This window comes from Phyllobates terribilis, unplaced genomic scaffold (genome assembly GCF_046119375.1).
Source record: "Phyllobates terribilis strain yellow unplaced genomic scaffold, ASM4611937v1 Scaffold_13__5_contigs__length_258822181, whole genome shotgun sequence".
Classification (NCBI taxonomy): Eukaryota; Metazoa; Chordata; class Amphibia; order Anura; family Dendrobatidae; genus Phyllobates; species Phyllobates terribilis.
Genome location: NW_027362773.1, coordinates 103179304 through 103199514, shown reverse-complemented (window position 1 = coordinate 103199514; position 20211 = coordinate 103179304). Strand labels below are relative to the sequence as shown.

The window sequence follows — 20211 nt, the reverse complement described above, 5'->3', positions numbered from 1 at the left end:
AATGATATATAATAATAAAATGACAAAAGTCACCAAGAGTTTTCCTCCACCCCATTCAGTGGGCTCAGTCAGACAGCTGTATAAATCAGATGGAGATCAGACCACAAGGTACGGACTGGCCGGCGGCTCTCCCTACCCGAGCATGACAGCTTAATGTATTTCTATACCTCTGTCATGGTCAGGTCGGTAGAGCCGCCGGCCAGTCCATGCATTGTGGTCCCATCTCCATCTGCTTTATACGGCCATCTGACTGATCCCAGAAGGAGATCAGAACATAATGCTCAGACTGGCCGGCGGCTCTCCCTACCCGAGCATGACAGCTTAATGTATTTCTATACCTCTGTCATGGTCAGGTGCGTTCTGATCTCCGTCTGGTCTCCGTCAGATGGTTGTATATATCAGACGAAGTTTGGCCACAATGCATGGATTGGCCTGCAGCTCTTTCTACCCGAGCATGACAGTTTCATGTATTTCTTTGCAGCCGTTGTGCTCTGGTCGGGAGAGCCGCCAGCCAGTCCGAGCATTGCGTTACGATCTACGTCTGATTTATACAACCGTTTGACTGAGCCCAGATAGAGATCGGAATGCAATGCTCGGACTGGCCGGCGGCTCTCTCTACCAGAGCGTGACAGCTTAATGTATTTCTATGCAGCTGTCATGTTCGGGTTGGAAAAGCCGCCGGCCAGTCCGAGCATTGCATTCTGATCTCCTTCTGGGCTCAGTCAGATGGCCTTATAAATCAGACAGAGATTGGAACGCAATGCTCGGACTTGCTGGTGGCTATTCCCACCTGTGCATGACAGTTGCATAGAAATACATGAAACTGTCATGCTCAGGTAGGGAGAACCGCCGGCCAGTCCGAGCATTGCGATCTGATCTACGTCTGATTTACACGGCTGTCTGACTGAGCCTAAACAGTGATATTTCACGGATAGAGCACATACCCTTTATAGTCAATGGGACTGTTCACATGTCCATTTTTGATCCAGGTCATAGGTCAATGTTGACAGTATGTGCCAGCCATGTGCTGTCCATTCTTTTTACTGTTTAATAGGCAGAAGCTTGGATTCTTTTTTTATTTTAAGAAAAAACAGATGTTACATTGATGGTAAAAATGGAGCCATGGGCCAGAAACTGATGAAAATCTGATCCAGCACACTGATGAAAAAGAAAATCTGATGTCTGAATACTGATCGATTTTTCATACATAGTTAAAAAAAATTTAAAAAACACCAATAAATAGATTGCCAATCTGCTACAAGTAAAGTGAACGTATACCAATCAGCCATCAACCTAAAACAATCTGACTAATTTTGTGTAGGTCCTCTGTGCCACCAAAACATCTCTGAGTCATCCAGGTTTGAACTTCTGAAAGTGTCCAAGACATCAGAAGCATATCCTTAGAAGGGGTTGTACCAAGTTTGGATGTTATTCCTATCAATAGGATATGAGATCATTTTTCTGATCCCGAAAATTGGAGCACCATATAAAGGGTCCGGTAGACGATCATCCGCACCTCAGCTTCATTCATCCTTTATGAGACCACCAGAGATAGCCGAGCATAGTGTTCATCACTCCCATTAAAGGGAATCCGTCACCTGGTTTTTGATGTGTAATCTAAAAGTAGCATGATGTAGGGGCTTTGATCCTGATTCCAGTGATGTGTCACTTACCAGTCTGAATGCTGTCATTTTGATATAGTTACTATCTTCTCTGCTGCAGATCTAGTAGTTTTCTGAACGCTGAGCCCTGTATAACCCCGTCCACACCACTGATTTGGCTGCTTTCTGTGTACACTGTACATTGATAGAAAGCTGCTAATCAATGGTGGGGGGCGGGGATACACAGAAGAGTTGACTAGGAGGCACGAGTCACCTAGTCCTGTAGTGATAATCTCCTGCTGATAAAATAGTGATTTTTTTTCTTAAAGTAGCACACAGCCTAGTAAGTAATACATCACTGCAATCAGGCTCTCAGCCCCCACATAATGCTGTTGTCAGATTACATAGCAAAAATGTTCTGACGGATCCCCTTTAAAAATGAATGAAGTGGATTACGAATAGCGTTCACATTCACATGGGGCACTGGTTTTCAAGATCAATGGGGGGCTCAGTGTTTGGACCCCCCACTGCTCCATTCAGGCAGGGCTCTGCAGTGTCTCATTCTTGGGAGTCGGAGCTTAGGTAAAAACTTTGAAAGATTGCAATAACCCTTAAAAATGTAGCATTTGCAACATCTTTATCTCACATTTATCAATCATATCTTATAATAAAACTCAAAATTAATTTACCTTATAAAAATCCTCCCCAAATCATCAGTTTATGAAAAATTATAGCTCTACAAAACAGGTTCCTTCCAGAAAATAAAATTCCCATTTTACAAAAATAATATTCATTGCCCTTGAGGAGCCATTTCATCATTTTGGATGGAATCAGCACTAAGCTTTTTCCTGCCTTCTTCATGAAAGTATTTATCTTAAATTGATGGGTATAAAATATTACTTGCTCTAATTAGCAAAATCTTTGACTTCTTTCATGTTAGATTTAATTCTAGATATACGATAAAGATGGGAAGAAGCTGTTTTTTTTAAAATGATATGCATTTATTTCAATGCCCAGGGCACAATTGGGGCCAAAGAACATGTAACTTGGCCATGATGGCATTTATATTCTTAAATTATTTGCATTCATACTTATGAGTACTTAGAAAATGGTCAGTCAATACATTCCTCTTGATGATGGCACACTCAAAAGAAACAATCAAAATATTGAAATAGGATGAGTTCTAGGACTCGAGACAAGTATTAAGAATATTAAGGAGGTTCTTGATGCAGAAAAAAAATGAGCGATTGTGTTATTTTATTTTTTTTTTGTTTTATTCTTGATGATTACTTAAGGAGCTGTTGAAACATTGTTCCCTCCAAAATCCATTCTTGTAGCATATTTGTAAAATTTAATTGTTCCTTATTTTTAAATTGCAATTCCTTCAAATATATACAGGTGCATCTCACTAAATTAGAATATCATCAAAAAGTTAATTTATTTCAGTTTTTCAATACAAAAAGTGAAACTCCTATATTATATAGAGTCATTACAAACAGAGTGATCTATTTCAAGTGTTTATTTCTGTTAATGTTGATGATTATGGCTTACGGCCAATGAAAACACAAAAGTCATTATCTCAGTAAATTAGAATAATTAACAAAAAACACCTGCAAAAGCTTCCTAAGCGTTTAAAAAGGTCCCTTAGTCTGTTTCAGTAGGCTCCACAATCATGGGGAAGACTGCTGACTTGACAGATGTCCAGAAGGCAGTCATTGACACACTCCACAAGGTCCCAGAGTCTGGAGGAAGAGTGGAGAGGCCACAATCTAAGCTGCTTGAGGTCTAGTGTGAAGTTTCCGCAATCAGTGATGGTTTGGGGAGCCATGTCATCTGCTGGTGTAGGTCCACTGTGCTTTATCAAAAATAAAGTCAGCGCAGCCGTCTACCAGGACATTTTAGAGCACTTCATGCTTCCCTCTGCCGACAAGCTTATTGGAGATGGAAATATCATTCTCCAGGAGGACTTGGCCCCTGTCCACACTGCCAAAAGTACCAATACCTGGTTTACAGACAACAGTATCACTGTGCTTGATTGGCAGCAAACTCACCTGACCTTAACCCCATAGAGAATCTATTATAGAGAATCTATGGGGTATTGTCAAGAGGAAGATGAGACACCAGACCCAACAATGCAGACGAGCTGAAGGCTGCTATCAAAGCAACCTGGGCTTCCATAACACCTCAGCAGTGCCACAGGCTGATCGCCTCCATGCCACATTGCCGCATTGATGCAGTAATTGATGCAAAAGGAGCCCGACCAAGTATTGAGGGCATTTACTGAACGTACATTTCAGTAGGCCAACATTTCTGATTTTAAAAACATTTTTCAAGCTGTTGTTATAAAGTATTCTAATTTACTGAGATAATGACTTTTGTGTTTTCATTGGCTGTAAGCCATAATCACCAACATTAACAGAAATAAACACTTGAAATAGATCACTCTGTCTGTAATGACTCTATATAATATATGAGTATCACTTTTTGTATTGAACTGGAATAAATTAACTCTCTGGTGATATTGTAATTTAATGAGAAGCACCTATAAGTCTAAGGTTCCTGATCAGTCTTATGCACGCCCGGGAAATCTGTATTAGAAATGCTCCCGCATCTGGTTAGAGCATTTACTGTTTCCCATAACTAACTCCTAGAAATGGATTGCTTTTTTTTTTATGAATTAAATTTTATTTTTCTCATTTGTTTTTGTGTTCTGATTTCTATATTTTTATTTTTTTGTATTTCATTTTTGAGACCGCTGTTGGATCTGAGCATTTGTTAACAGCATTCAGAGACATACATTACAGACGTGCAACCACATTGACCATAAGAGTTTCTAAAAAAGGCTCTGACTCATTGATTTCTATTGGAGCATGTTCTGAGCATGCTCAGTGATCTATGCAGAGGTTATTGTGCAGGGAGGCAGGAGGTGGAGAACTGTGATCATCACCTTTTGTGAAAAGTTAATCTTGTGTTATCTATACACAGGTATTACCTATTCTAATAATCCTGCCTGTGATGATAATGAGATGATTGCTGAAAAGCGATCGCTGTACAACTGGAAATGTCAACTTATTATGAGTTTCAGTGATCAGATTGAAAAATCCAAGATTTCCAGATTCAGAAATTCATTAAAAACATAGTTGCACATAAAAGTTTTTTTTTTTTTTTTTTTTAAATATGACCATTTGGGACTTTTAACCTTTTTTGTAGAAAAAGAAGCAGAGATGCATATAAATATGAAATAAATAAAATCTATATTTTATTAGATTTAGACAATAAAAACAAATTAAAAAAAGAACAGGAGAAGTGAGGAAGCCCGAGTAAGCTGACGCGAAACACGCGTTGGGGTAACGCACTTCCCACCACCAGGTTGTATACGATCCTATCATGTCTGTATCTACCTTGATCCCTTGAGCATTATTTAGCAGACTACTGTAGACTGTATCTTGTATATTGGGATACTTTATTTGTAGAAGTGTTGTACTTTAGATTGCTATGAACAACCCCTGACGGTTAGACGTCGCTAAATAAAAAAAATGTTATTGTCTTCAGAAATGAAGATAATTTCACTTATCTTTTGGCTCTTGATTTATCTTAATTATCCATGAGAATGTTTGGTTTAGTGCCAAATTCATGGTTCCTCAAAAGTAACAAGTATTTTTGGTTCTGATCACCATCATAATCATCTAGTTTGTATCATATTCCTTGTGCTATCATTAAAATGATAAGCGTTAATATGTGAATATTATTTTAAGACCAACCTTCTGTTTATATTCTGCACATAATTGGCCATAACATGGGTGTTGAGGTATCTTTGGTATTAGATTACATAGACAGGATTGACAGCAGTGTGAACAGCCTCTTCTTCCCTTAGCATCCTTTGCTATCTCCTGTATTGTGAGATAGACATCATATAGACAGGGTGAACAGCAGTGTGAGCTTCTTCTTCTCTCCTTAGCACTCCTGATATCTCCAGCACTACATTGGATAGACAGGGTGGATAGAAGTGTGAACAGCCTCTTCTTACCTCAGCACCCCTGTTATTTCCAGTTTTAGATCAGCTAGACAGGGTGGACAGCAGTGTGAGCAGCCTCTTCTTACCTCAGCATCCCTGGTATCTCCAGTATTAGATCAGATAGACAGGGTGGACAGGAGTTTAAGCAACCTCTTCTTAGTTTAGCACCCCTCGTATTTACAGCATTAGATCAGGTAGATAGGGTGGACAGCAGTGTGAGCAGCCTCTTCTTAGTTCAGTACTCCTCGTATTTACAGTATTAGATCAGATAGACAGGGTGGACAGCAGTGTGAGCAGCCTCTTCTTAATTCAGCACCCCTCGTATTTACAATATTAGATCAGTTATACAGGGAGGACAGCAGTGTGAGCCGCCTCTTCTTACCTCAGCACCACTGTTATCTCCTGTAATCAGGTAAACAGGGTGGACAGCAGCGTCAGCGGCATCTTTTTACTTCAGCACCCCTGGTATCTCCAGTATTAAATCAAATAGGCAGAATGAACAGCAGTGTGAACAGCCTTTTCTTACTTTAGCAGCCATGGTATCTCCAGTATTAGATCAGATAGCGAGGGTGGATAGCAGTATGAGTATTTTTTCTATTCTTGTAGACCCTTCTTTTATTAAGACTTCTGCACTAGTTCTCACACATGAACTATAATCTGACCTTCAGATCACTCAGGTTCCCTTTATCAAATTTTTCATGTAGTTTAAGGATCAGGAACCATGTGACCAACTTTGAATAGTAGTGAACTTGTGGAAGGGGGTAAATAGTTATCAAAAACCAGATTATCATGCGTATTACATTGATCAGGTTGAAAGCATTTTGTCAACCTATTCTATGCGTACGAATCAATTTATCTAATTTACTGATTTTATGATGGAAACCTCATTCGAGCATAATCTAAATTCGACAAAGTTAAATATAGATTCATCAGCGGAAAAGTGATTGAGGAGTGGATCTCTAGCTAGAAAAAAAATGTAATTTATTTACTCAAATTGGCTTTATGTCTCCTCCTAGTAAAACGCAACTGCAATTTTGAAATATATTGTGAAAAACATTCCATACAAACGATATACTGATTTACTGGAGATGTTGATTCCATCATCACCCCCACAGCGGCTGAGCTTGATCCATAATACCGCACAATGCTGCATTCAATCATGGATCTACCCCTATATTTACCATAATTGTGGAAACAGCCTTTAACGTTCTGCTACCTGACATTAGAAATTGTTTTGTTGACAGCCATAGTCTTGAATTATTGAAATATTCGTGAGATTTTATTCCACAGCCGCTCTGTTGAATTATTGTCATAATTCTGTTTTAAACCGCTGATTTTATTTTCTGCGCAGTAAATATATATATATATTTTTTTTCTTCTTTTATTTTTCTAGGACCAGGGCACAGTGGGGGTGATTTTTAACGTGGGCACAGATGATATAACTATCGAAGAGCCAGGGGCCCTGGTGAGCGATGGAAAGTATCATGTGGTCCGATTTACTCGTAGTGGGGGTAACGCTACCTTGCAGGTGGACAGCTGGCCAGTCAACGAAAGGTATCCTGCAGGTAAGGAGCTTAGTACTAATAATTTGCATGGAAAGTCCTTCCCCTGAGGTTCCATGTTGTGTAATAGACAAATGAGTCTTTTTGTTGAATGCTTTTTTCCAACACTACCATTGTTAGCATCATGTAGCAATAAGATTGCCACCCTTTACGGTAAATGCTATTGTCGTAAATGATGACTACCATGTAAGTATACAAAAGTGTAGAACTCAACATTCAATTAATAATAGATTGTACAAATTACTGCTCAGATCTGAAGTGACACAAATTAGCACTGCACACTTGGAGAATGGAAGCAGAGCCACCAGGAAACTAGCCAAGAACCTAGAAACCGAGTTCCCATGTCTAGAGATCCTCCATCACATAACCCTAAGTCTAGGATCACACAACCGTTTTTTCGGTCCGATTATTCTTGATCAGAGTGGGATGCCTTTTTCTCGGAGGTGGACAGAATAAAAAAAAGTTTCTCCACCTTCTCCATTCTGTCAGTCCACCAAAATCGGATCACACTCAGACGACAATTTTTTCCATGGACACATAGACTCGAATTGCCAATTTTGATCAAAATTGGAGATGTCAACTTTTTCCTCGACCACTCGGTCCAAGGAAAAAATCAGACATGATCACAGCTCCATAGAATAGCATGGGTTCGAGTACTATCTGTCAAAACCATGGATAGCACTCGTCCGATTGAAACGGTTGTGTGTACAAGTCCTTAGAGAGGGAAGGTTCTTACCCTGCTTATGATCCCAGCTCTCTCAGTTTCTCCTTTCTGGTCCCGTGCCTGCTTTTTTTCCCCCCCATCCTTTGTCTATCTGCTAATGTGGGCTCCAGTTTCTTTCCCATTTGGTTGGACACTTTTCCCTAGTCCATTCTGAAAACTCCCAGACATGGAAAAAAAGTTAAGAAAAAAAGAACTGATTTTGGGATAATCTTAGATTAGAGTCATAGCATTTCCAAGAAGGTCATAGTTTAGACACATGTAGATGATCACTTAGGACAATTCTTGTCACATCCAACTTTCGAAGCTCATTGAATCATAATTTGCACTTGATTTTACAAATAATCCATTGGATGAGTTTTCTCCTCCCATTAAACTGTGTTGTATAATTTGCATTTTTTTTAATAATGGGAACAATTTAAAGGATCAAAGAGATTGTTTTTTTTTTTTATTATTATTACTAAAGGTATATGTTTGAACCTTGACTGAATAAACAATGAGAAAATATGACGTAACAAAAAACAAAGTACTGATAAACTTAGTGCTAAAATCGACTGTTAATTTGAGTCTAAACTGTCCCAACAATCCCTTTAACCAATTTCTAAACAGAACTAACTAGAGCTTAGCTTTTAATCCATTTTGCCCCCATTACAACCACATTAGTTCTAGACTGGAGAAATAGAATTGGAATGCAAGATTTGGGAAAAGTGCTCTCAGTTTATTTGTCATATTTTTTTTCTGGAATAAGTTATCTATTTCATGTGCTACCTGGTTTATATGGGAGTCGTAGCATGGACTCTGCTTTAGATCAGGCTCCAAAAAGCAGCCATAGTCTTGTCTATCCTGCGGAAAAATTAACAAATTCAATAAACTTTGCAAATGGCGGTTCACAAAGCAGTTCTTATCAAAACTAGTACAAAGTGGAGGAGCTGTAGCCAATCAGATTGCTCCTTTTATTTTTAAAGAGTCACTGTCGTTTTAATTTTTAGTTCATATCAATAGTGAACATGAAAATAAGAAACTTTATAATAGATCATGTTAGAGGAATGTGCGCCTTTCTCCTCCTGGGACTGATCTTTCATTTTCAAAACTCTCACAAGTAAAATCTGTCTTCAGTGAATACAGGTTTTACCATTACGGAGATAGGAGATGACAGTCGGTGTGTGGCACCCCGAGGTCTGGTTGCCACAGTGGCAGCAATGTCATGTCTGAGAGCAGGTGGGAGGTTCCCTGGTTGGGGACAATTAGCATGTTGCACCTCCTGTCTCAGTCCAGGGAGGGGAGAAATCTGCCCTTTATAAACTGGATCTGGGGCGGGGTTAGCTCAGAACAGTGAGAGTCCAGACAAGTTGCAGATAGGGACAGGTCAGCAGCAGGCTGAGGAGTCCCTGTAGGCAGAGGAGGAACACGAGGCCAGGAGGGGAACTAGAAGAGTTCGTCCTGGCCAGAGACTTGTCAAACCGGACACTGGAGTCCGAGGCTGTGAGGGTTATAAGCCCAGCAGCAGAAAACCACCACGCAGGGGACTTCAAGTCCTCTGGCCCAAGGAAGCCCGGAGGCTCAGCCACACGAGAGGGACCACTACTGCCCCGGAGGGGTGAGAGGTATGGAAGGCCCGAGTCGCCAGTCATACGGGTGAGAACAACACGGTACATTCAGAGACGTGGGGCTACCACCACACTACAGCGGGATAGCCAAGAAAGAGTGAAGTCAGCACGGTAGGCCTACAAACGCCCCCTGACCAGCGGGATTTCCCAGTTGCTCTCAGACTGACCAGGCCTCCATTGTTAACCTGTATTCCGGACGGGTCCCTTAATACCACCAACAGTAAAGACCCTGAATTGCATGACAGGCTCCGTGTGGTTACTGCTGCTCCCGAGCACCATCACTACCAACATCCCCATTTACTGCCCTGAGGCTATACTCCTCCCGCGGGGAGTTGTACTACACTCTGCTGCACCCACAACACCAGCTTCAGTGGTCTGCCCTGCAGCAGCGGTTCACCCTGACCGCAATCCACGGGTGGCGTAGTCGGACATTAGTATATAGACTGCCATTTAGTTTGACCACTCTGAGCCACGGGACCGGGTCACCGCCAAGGTGACTACAACCCCCAGCATCTACAAAAAGGTTCGGTTCCGGGTTCCCCACGCGGCCCAGGGGGCGCGTCAGGTGCTCATAAAGTTCTATGGAGAACTGTCATTTCAGGAGAACTTGCAGCAGAATGTCCATATCTGCCTCCTCCTTCCCCTCTAAGTAGAATTTTATGAGCACCAATTGTCATCTCCAATCTCAGTAATGGGAAAATCTGTATTCACTGAAGACAGATTTTACCTGTGAATTCAGTTGAACACTGATTTTCCCATGACTGAAATCGGAGATGACAGTTATTGCTCATAAGATTCTATGGAGAACTGTAACTGTCATTTCGGGAGAACTTGCAGCTGAATGTCCATATCTGCCTGTAGCTCCTCCCTCCTCCTCGCCTCTACATTGAATCTTATGAGCACCAACTGTCATCTCCAATCTCAGTAATGGGAAAATCTGTATTAACTGAACAGAGATATTCCCATTACTGAAATTGGAGATGAACATTGGTACTCATAAGATTCAATGTAGAGGGGAGGATGCAAATATGGACATTCAGCTGCAAGTTCTCCTGAAACAACAGTTACAGTTCTCCATAGACCTATATGAGCACTAACTGTTATCTCCTATCTCAGTAATGGGAAAATCTGTATTCACTACAGACCGATGTTACCCATGAATTAAGAATTTTCAGAATGAATTATCAGTTCTGGAGGAGAAAGAAGAAAATATTTCTCTAATAAGATATATTAAAAAGCTTCTGATTTTCATGAGTGCTATTGAATTATTAAATAAATAAATAAATAAAATGATGATTGCTCCCAAGAGGCAAAACAAAAGATGGTATTTGATTGGTTAATATAGCTATCTTTTTCTTTGTCTTGTCGCTAAAAATGAGTGAATATCTGTCAATGGCTAACAATTGAAAAAAATTGATTTGTGAACTGCACATTGTGAAGATTGCAAATTAATTGGCTCTTTTCTGAGCAACTTTTAAATTGTATTATTATTTTATTATTTATTTTTTATATTTTATATAATTAATTTATATTATTAATAATTATTATTATATTATACATTATTATATATTGTTACCATTATTCGTTTTAATGTTTTATATATTAGTATTTTATTATTACACATTTTTATTAATCATTTATTATTTTTTATTATTATACGTTTTGAGTATTATAGTAATATTATTATTAGTTTTATTTATTTGATTTTTTATTATTATTTATTATTATTATACGTTTTGAATATTGTATATTATTATTATTATTAGTTTTATTATTATTATTATTATTATTATTATTATTATTAGCTGGCTATTTGTTTCATTTTGCATGAAAAGTTCTCAACTTTTCAGCACTGGTAAATCTGGATCTGTTGCACTTCTTAAAGTTCAGTAAGATTTATCACAGTGTCATCTCTATGCCTCGAGTCTTGCATAAGTCCAGCATGTTGCTCATTTCCTTCTGCCTATGACTCCAAGATTTACTTTATGTCCTTTGCTGCCTTTTTCAACACAATGCTTGAGCCAACCCTGACCCCTTCGACTATTTCCTAATCTTGTAAGTGTCCCTCCTCACCTACTTTGTCTTTTCTTTATTCCGCTCCCCGATGGCTTTGATATCCCTCCGAAATGACAACCTTCCATTATTTCTGAAGAAAGTCATTGACATATTGAAGTTTAAAGTCACTTCTCTATTGCAAATTTAGAAGTAACATACTTTAAAAGCAAGTGGTAGACTCTTCAGGGAAATTGTAATCTTCGATCATTTCGAGAAAGTCTTAGATCTTCTTCACTAAAAAGCCAATGGATGAAACGAGCAAGAGTAAATATTATGATAATGGACAACAAAAATTTCTCAAAACCATTTACCGGTGACAGAAGTAATAGTAAGATAATGGTTCTCAAGGTTCCAATTGGTCTTTGATATGTTCATTAATCCCTACTAGTCAAGTGGATGCCGAGTGGATGACAACCATCGTAGGTTAGGGGTGGGATAGTAAGCTAATACGAGTAACAAATGAGTATGTAAGTACCCTAGTATTCACTCATTGGTTTCCCAGATTTTGCAATCCATGCTATTTCTATTGACTTTGTGCGAGTGGTTTCCGTAAATGGGGGTAAAATGGGACTAATCTCCTTAAATCTCTCTTAACCATTTTCTAACTATTGTAACTGTTCCATGAACTGTTAACCTCTAACCTTTCGCCTTTCAGATTCTAATGCATCTAATGTTCTTTTATTAAAACTCTATAAAGGGAACCCAGATAGTGAAAGATTGGCGCTTGCCCGTCAGCGCATCCCATACCGCCTGGGTCGTGTTGTAGACGAATGGCTGCTAGACAAAGGTAATTTTTGTGGGGGATTGTGAGGATGGTTTAAAATAAAATGGTGGAGTGAGAAGGCGAAGAGAATTCTTTGAAAAATTAAAACTGGTAAAAATGATCTATAAATCACCTAAAACATTATCAGAAAAAGTTGTCTTCTTCCCTTTTACTCTGCATTATTTTTGTCCACTCTTTTTCATAATTCACATTATGGGAACCGATGTTGTAGATGATAGTAAATTCACATTTCAATGGTCCGTTGAAGACATCTACATTCATTGCGAACTTTTACTTCTTTATCTTTTTTTTTGGTGTTTTAGTGATTTTTCATTCAGCTGATTTCATCTTTATGAGTCCAGTTTTCACATATAAACCATTCATCTGAACAATAATTGGACGGTAGTAACACTTAAAGGAGATTTATAAAAATGTAGCCCAAATAGGGTCAAATAAAATATAAATAAATAAATAATACTAATCTCTTCAATCCAATGCCACAGCTCTGGTGGTCCCCTCCCATTTCTGCTATCTTCCTGCAACAATCACATGACATATATCATTCACTTCCAATCAGTCTTAAACTGACAAGTGCCATACTTTTTGAGACCAGTAATTGGCTGCAGTGGTCACAAGAATGATGTATGGTACATGACCACTGTGGAAAAAAGTAGAGACTCTCTGGGACAACCGGAGGGGTATCACTGGGTGGTGAGTATAGGCTTTTTTTTCCCTTTATTTAGTCCTTGTGGAAATCTCCTTTAATAATGTAAACTATATATCAAATTCTAGAAATTGTTAAATAAACTTACTTAGTGTCCCTGAGATACAGCGACAGAGAGGGGCCAGAAGATTGTGACGTCTTGTTTCACAAACTCCTGCACTAATTAGAACTGCTTCAACGTCGTATTAAACAGTGCAGGTTTTTTCCTTGCTGGCAGTGCAAGGGTTAATCAGTTCAGTTGATCTCCTGGAGCTCTCCAACCTTGATTGTCTCAGCTGTTCAGTGTTGGCCACTCCCCTCTGCTATAGATGCTCTCCTCTGGCACTTGGGAATTACCAGTGTTAGTTCTTACTACCTAGTTAGGAGTTGGAAGTGAAGTTCGTGGTTGGAGTTGGCGTTAGAAGAGTTGTTCAGGAGATTGTCGTGTGGAATTTGTTAGTGTGTTTATCCTCATCCTCTCCTATTTGGTTTCACCCTCCTATACCTTCTCTGTGTCCCACTCTGTTGTTTGGTGAGTGCATTTTGTATAATTGTTGTTTTTATTTATCCCTGTCCGTCTTTTCTTGTTTGTCTGATTAGTTTTATTCTTTACACTTTGGACACACTCCTCCCTGGGTGGGGGAGGGAACAGATAAGGGCTTATATGGGAGCATAGCAAGGCAAATGACCCCAGCGTCTCCACCTTCAGGGGTAATCCAGGGGACAGTGATAGACTACTGCTCCCCAAGTTCGAGGGATTGGGTAGGTACCCACAGCCCCTAGTCACTACGTGACACTTAGCTTTAGCTTTAGTTTTTTACCTTGAAAAAGGTGCCTGTCTGGCACCAAAATGCGTCGGTGTGATAAATACCTTAATTTTATATGAGGATTCTTCATTACTGAAAGCGCAGCCCAGATACTGTGATATCTGTACTAAAGTGAAGTAAAATCTATACAAACACAAATAAGGTTTTGTATTTTTATTTTATCTGACATATGCAAATTTTTAAATAATAATAAAGAAGGCTGAGAATATGTGCCAGCTATGGAAAAATGATGTAATTCACAACATAGATAGGCGTAGTCTTTTGTTTTATTAGTTGAAAATGAAAAATGTTGACAGGTAGAAGGATACGAAGAGTAAAGAGCGACAGTCACAATTCTACAACTTCTACCCATTAACATGCAAAGAGTATACAACAAAATAGGCTTTTTATAAAATAAATGGAGGATTTCTGAGAATCAAAATAAACATTAAATTGTATATGCGTTTCATATAACAGTACTAGTTGGAAGAAATCTGTTTTTTGGAAATAATGTATTTAAAATAGTGACAACTACCAGTAAAGATAATATCGATCAACACAAGCATTGATTTTGTATAGCATTTATAATAGGAAAGGTCTCTGTTGGATTAACCATTGCAGTTTCTTTTGTATATCCCCATAATGTAAACTTGAAGATTTATAGCTCTTATTTCAGTGAACATTTTTTTTTCGATCATCCCTTAAAGCTATAGAAAAAAAAAATGATTGATTTCTAGCTTCAAAACAGCGCCTTATTGACTGAGACTTGGTAACTCGCTATGACGGGTGTTGACAGACATCACAGACTGGCTAGAGGAAGAACATAACATCTTTGTAGCAGTATGAAACGTCAATTGAGATTTGCTAGAACCAAAGCCCATCATAACTTTATTTTGTTCCAGTGAGCTGGTAAATTGGCTGGAACCAGTTGCAGTAACATCCCATTTCCCACAATTGTTTGGCTTCAGTAACTCTACAGTAACTGTAGAAAAAAATATATATTTGAAGCAATTGGGAGAAATCCTTCATTTATAAATAGGTTCCCAAAAAACCTATAAGGGGAACCTGTCAGCAGGTCTTTGCTATGTAATCTGAGAGCAGCATGAGATCCTGATTCCAGGGATGTAACCCTTATTATGCTGTGTTTTACTGTTTCAATAAAATCAGTGTTTTATCAGCAGGAGATGATCACTACAGGACTAATTGTCTTGTGTCTTCTAGTCCATCCCCGCCACTACCACTGATTTAGCAACTTTCTGTCAATATACAGCTGACAATCAGTGGGGTGGGCGGGGTTATACAGAGATCTGCGAGATCTACTAGATCTGCATCAGAGAAAACAGGGATTGTATCAAAATGACAGCATGCAGACCAGCAAATGATACATCGCTGGAATTAAATAATGTCAGGGAAAATGGAAGCATACTGCGCTGCTGAAAAAAATGACGATCTAAGACAAGAATGGGAGAATGGTGGTGGTTTAATGTCAACGCGTTCCAGAGTGACTCCGACTCCTTCTTCAGGACAACTACAGAACCTAGATCTGGGGTTGTGCTGAAGAAGGAGTTGAAGTGACTCTGAAACGCGTTGCAAAAAAGGCAAATGCAGGTCTGGGATGTATTAAGGGAAGCATAGAGTCTAGATCACGTGAAGTAATTATCCCCCTCTACTCCTCTTTGGTCAGACCTCATCTGGAATACTGTGTCCAGTTCCAAGCACGACATTTTAAAAAAGACCTTGAAAAACTGGAGCAAGTTCAGAGAAGAGCTACCAGGATAGTGAGCAAACTGCAAACTATGTCCTACGAGGAATGGTTAAAGCAAGTGGGAATGTTTAGCTTGCAAAAAAGAAGACTGAGAGGAGACTTAATAGCTGTCTACAAATATCTGAAGGTCTGTCACAGTGTAGAGGGATCATCCTTATTCTCATTTGCACATGGAAACACGAGAAGCAATGGGATGAAAGTGAAAGGGAGAAGATACAGCTTAGATATTAGAAAAAACTTTTTGACAGTGAAGGTGATCAATGAGTGGAACAGGCGGCCACGAGAGGTGGTGAGTTCTCCTTCAATGGAATTCTTCAAACAGAGACTGGACAGGCATCTGTCTGAGATGGTATAGTGAATCCTGCATTGAGCAGGGGGGTTGGACACGATGATCCTAGAGGTCCCTTCCATCTCTAACATTCTAGCATTCTATACCTGGGAGACTACCATATTAATACCTGTACAACAGTATCTTACCGTGCTGAAAAAATACCAGCTAACCTTGACAAACTAAAGTTCCCTCTAGGCTGTAAGATTAGCTTGTCTCACCAGATTCTGATTTGTTCGTTCTAGACTCCTAGGTATTACATCCTATAGGGTTGACATTCTACTTTCCAGTAGCATTTGAGCCCATATTTAACCTTAATGTTTATTGGGACACATCATGTCTAAGAATTGTAGGATGAATTAGAAAATCTAAATTGGACCTAAGTACGGAATATTCAGAAAGCCATTTTTTTTCTAGTAATGATAACCATGTCCTCACCATGTCCTTAGCCACATATTGAATGTAGAAGGGTAGGGACGTGAACATTGTCTGCTGAGCTTAAGGTCACCTTCCATGCTCGGCTGGTTACTTTCTACATTCCTTAATTCATTTCCTCGTTCAATTTGCAGAATTCTGGAATGTGTAAACCCGTGAATATTAGTTTTGCTGAATCATACGGCTTTGTTTGCATATGTCAGATGGTCTATTTATCAACCAGGAACATTCTATTGAAAGTGCTGAACATATAAGCTTCTGCTTCCTAGTAAATAGACTCTGTGCAGTGTGGTGGAAATACACGTTAGTGTCGCTATTGAATTAACTGATTGTATAACCTGAGCTGATCGCAGCAGTTTATAGTGAATCTCTACGGTACCTAAGTTATGATCAGGACTTGCCTGCAGTAAAGATTAGGATGGAGCCAGCACAGAGGAACGGACTACATGTGCTAAGGTTCCATAGATGGGATTATAGCTAGTCTAGTGGACATTTCTACTAGAAAAATAACAGCACATATATAAAACTGATGAAAATTGGAGTTACTGTTGACATTGCATATTACACTGGATATAAGTTTCATGGCTATTTACTTTCATTAACAGAAAATTACCATTTCTAATAGTTAGAACATAGTGGGCTCAAAGACATCTACATTTCCTCCCTGAGCTCAGAGACCTCTACACTTCCTCCCCAAGCTCAGAGACCTCTACACTTCCTCCCTGAGCTCAGAGACCTCTACACTTCCTCCCCGAGCTCAGAGACCTCTACACTTCCTCCCCGAGCTCAGAGACCTCTACACTTCCTCCCTGAGCTCAGAGACCTCTACACTTCCTCCCCAAGCTCAGAGACCTCTACACTTCCTCCCTGAGCTCAGAGACCTCTTCACTTCCTCCCTGAGCTCAGAGACCTCTACACTTCCTCCCCGAGCTCAGAGACCTCTACACTTCCTCCCCGAGCTCAGAGACCTCTACACTTCCTCCCTGAGCTCAGAGACCTCTACACTTCCTCCCCAAGCTCAGAGACCTCTACACTTCCTCCCTGAGCTCAGAGACCTCTTCACTTCCTCCCTGAGCTCAGAGACCTCTACACTTCCTCCCTGAGCTCAGAGACCTCTACACTTTCTCCCTGAGCTAAGAGACCTCTACACTTCCTCCCCAAGCTCAGGGACCTCTACACTTCCTCCCCATGCTCAGAGACCTCTACACTTCCTCCCTGAGCTCAGAGACCTCTACACTTCCTCCCCGTGCTCAGAGACCTCTACACTTCCTCCCTGAGCTCAGAGATCTCTACACTTTCTCCCCGAGCTCAGAGACCTCTACACTTCCTCCCCAAGCTCAGAGACCTCTACACTTCCTCCCCGAGCTCAGAGACCTCTACACTTCCTCTCTGGGATCAGAGACTTTGCAATTCCCTCCCTTGCCTCAAAGACTTCTACATTCCTTCCCTGAACTCGTATATTTCTACATATCCTCCATGAGCTCAGAAACTTCTACATATCCTCCCTAGGCTCAGAAATTTTTACATTTTAAACTTCTACATTTCTTCCCTGTACTCAATTACTTCTACATTCCCCCTTGGACTCAGAGATGTCTACATTTCCTCCATGAGCTCAGTTACTTCTGCGTTCTCTCCTTGGAGGACACAAGTAAAATAAACTTTTGTTTAATTTGATGAAATCCATTACCATTTGTGTCAAAGATGGAAGAGAATATTGAGACTTAATATTCTAAGGTGATCAACCCTCTAACATACTGTGTAAATGTGATGATAAAGTATGAAATATCCATGGGATTCAGACCACTGACAGCTGTCTATTAGAGGGAACCTTTCAGCGTGTTCTTACATATGGAAGTAGTTTACTGACTGTATAGGCATTTGTCCCCCAATTAATATGATACCTTTTCTGTGAAGATTGGATGTGCTGGTCATGACAAATCTAAAAATCATATAAAATCAAGCTGGAGGTGCACTGGGGGCGTGTCCATGCACTTCTACTGCTTCTTCCAAGTGCACTGACACGCCCCCAGTGCACTTCCAGTCTGATTTATATACTGTTTCTACACTGATATGTTATGATTGGCACATCAGATCTGTACAAAATAGGTATCATTTTTATTGGGAGACAAGTACCTATTCAGCGGTACCACTACTTTTATATTTAAAAACATGCTGACGGGTTTCTTTTTTTTTTCTGCTGACGGGTTTCTGGTTTCTTTTAATGGACACTAGTGATGAGCGAGTATGTTCGGTTAACCCTTTCGGCGAGTATGCTCGGGTGAGTACCGATTATCTTCAGTGTACTCGGTGATATGTTTGCATCACTTCCGTGCGCATGATTTGACAGCTTTAATACATGTCAGGAATGCAAATAGCAGGGTTATATATAGCATAAAGGGTTAACCGAACATACTCGCTCATCACTAATAGACACCAGTCTTTAAACACTGATGATAGCCACATACAATACATACAAGAGCTTAGTATTAAAACAAAAAATAAATGTGGCAACCTACAGGATGAAAAAAATGTCATATAGATTTACAAGGTTGTGTTATAATCTGTACTTATGATGTCATAACCATTGCTGATGTCACTGATTTCATCATTCGTCAATATGTGATGTAATCTCACTTTCTGCATTTCTTTTTTTCTTTTTACATTCATTCCTTCACCTTTCCAAATCCTTTCCCGATAGGATGTATTGACAGAAAATGTAACGAATTCTCTTTTCCTTCTCATTCCTTGAAAACCTAAATTTAAAGTATACTTATATATAAATTCTCCCTACATTTATATATACGTGTACACATTGAAGTCTAACCTAAATTTAATCATCTAATAATTTCTGCTAAACGGCTGATAAACCTTTTTTTTTATATACTTGCGTCATTTGTTTTTTTAAAAAAAAAATATATATATATATGAAAATCCTAGGAAAGAGTGAGAGAGAATCTAAAGATTTTTAAACATACGGATTAAAAACAACAACAAAAAAAAACGTTAAAGGGACTAATATTAAAATACTTCAAATGCAGGGAATTGAATTAATGATTTTTAACCCTTTGCTGAAAAATAAACAATGAAATCCTCCAAAAAAAAAAAAGCGGGATAGGAATATGGAATTCTGCTGATGTTCATGGCAAACATAGTAATATTTTGGATCTGATACAAAGCGGACCGCTGAAAAACATGATTTGTCTGGTATATTACTCTATGTAGGCAAGATGTTATATGGACCACATGATTCACCTACCAGTTTCTTAATTTTTCATGAAAGATATGTAGATGACAGCTAGTCGAACTAGCATCCTGGCTGTCCCCTTAATGGCAGAAGGATCGGGCATATGAAATTTCAATATGCCTGATCGTTTGTTTTAGAAAAGAGTGCATGAGTGTTATAGGCAGAAGTAGAGAATAATAGCTGCCACCCAAACCAGCATGCAGCCAACTATTTAAAATGTATGGGCATCTCCCTGAAAAGGAGTTTGTCATACATACAGGTTTGGACTGGCCCATAGGAGAACAGGAGAATCCTCCTGTGGGCCACCACCAGGCTTGGACTGGCCAACGGGAGAACAGGAGAATCCTCTGGTGGGCCACCACCAGGCTTGGACTGGCCCACAGGAGAACAGGAGAATCCTCCGGTGGGCCACCACCCTCTTATATGAGCAGTACTTGGCACAATACAGTTGAATCACTATGTACAGACAAAGGCAACATCTTATTCATTTACAAGCTACCCAGTTCATTGTTATATAAATTGGTGGATAATGTCACATTTTCATGTAGCTGAAAAGTATGGCCCTGGAGTTGGTCACTGGTGGGCCCTTGATACCCCAGTCCGACA

The 20211-nt window shown here is 39.6% G+C and overlaps 1 protein-coding gene across 21 annotated transcripts in view; it reads left to right on the top strand.

Moving 5' to 3' along the window:
* The window catches only part of NRXN2 (neurexin 2), a 961844-nt gene that overhangs the window by 765489 nt on the left and 176144 nt on the right, over positions 1-20211 (top strand). For 12 of the 21 annotated variants that reach the window (XM_073658329.1, XM_073658327.1, XM_073658335.1 and 9 more), the window contains 2 exons: positions 7010-7181; positions 12259-12348. In XM_073658329.1, coding sequence (XP_073514430.1) covers positions 7010-7181; positions 12259-12348 — 262 coding nt within the window. The remainder of the gene's footprint in view (positions 1-7009; positions 7182-12258; positions 12349-20211) is intronic. The other 9 variants (XM_073658343.1, XM_073658342.1, XM_073658332.1 and 6 more) reach the window with 1 other exon arrangement.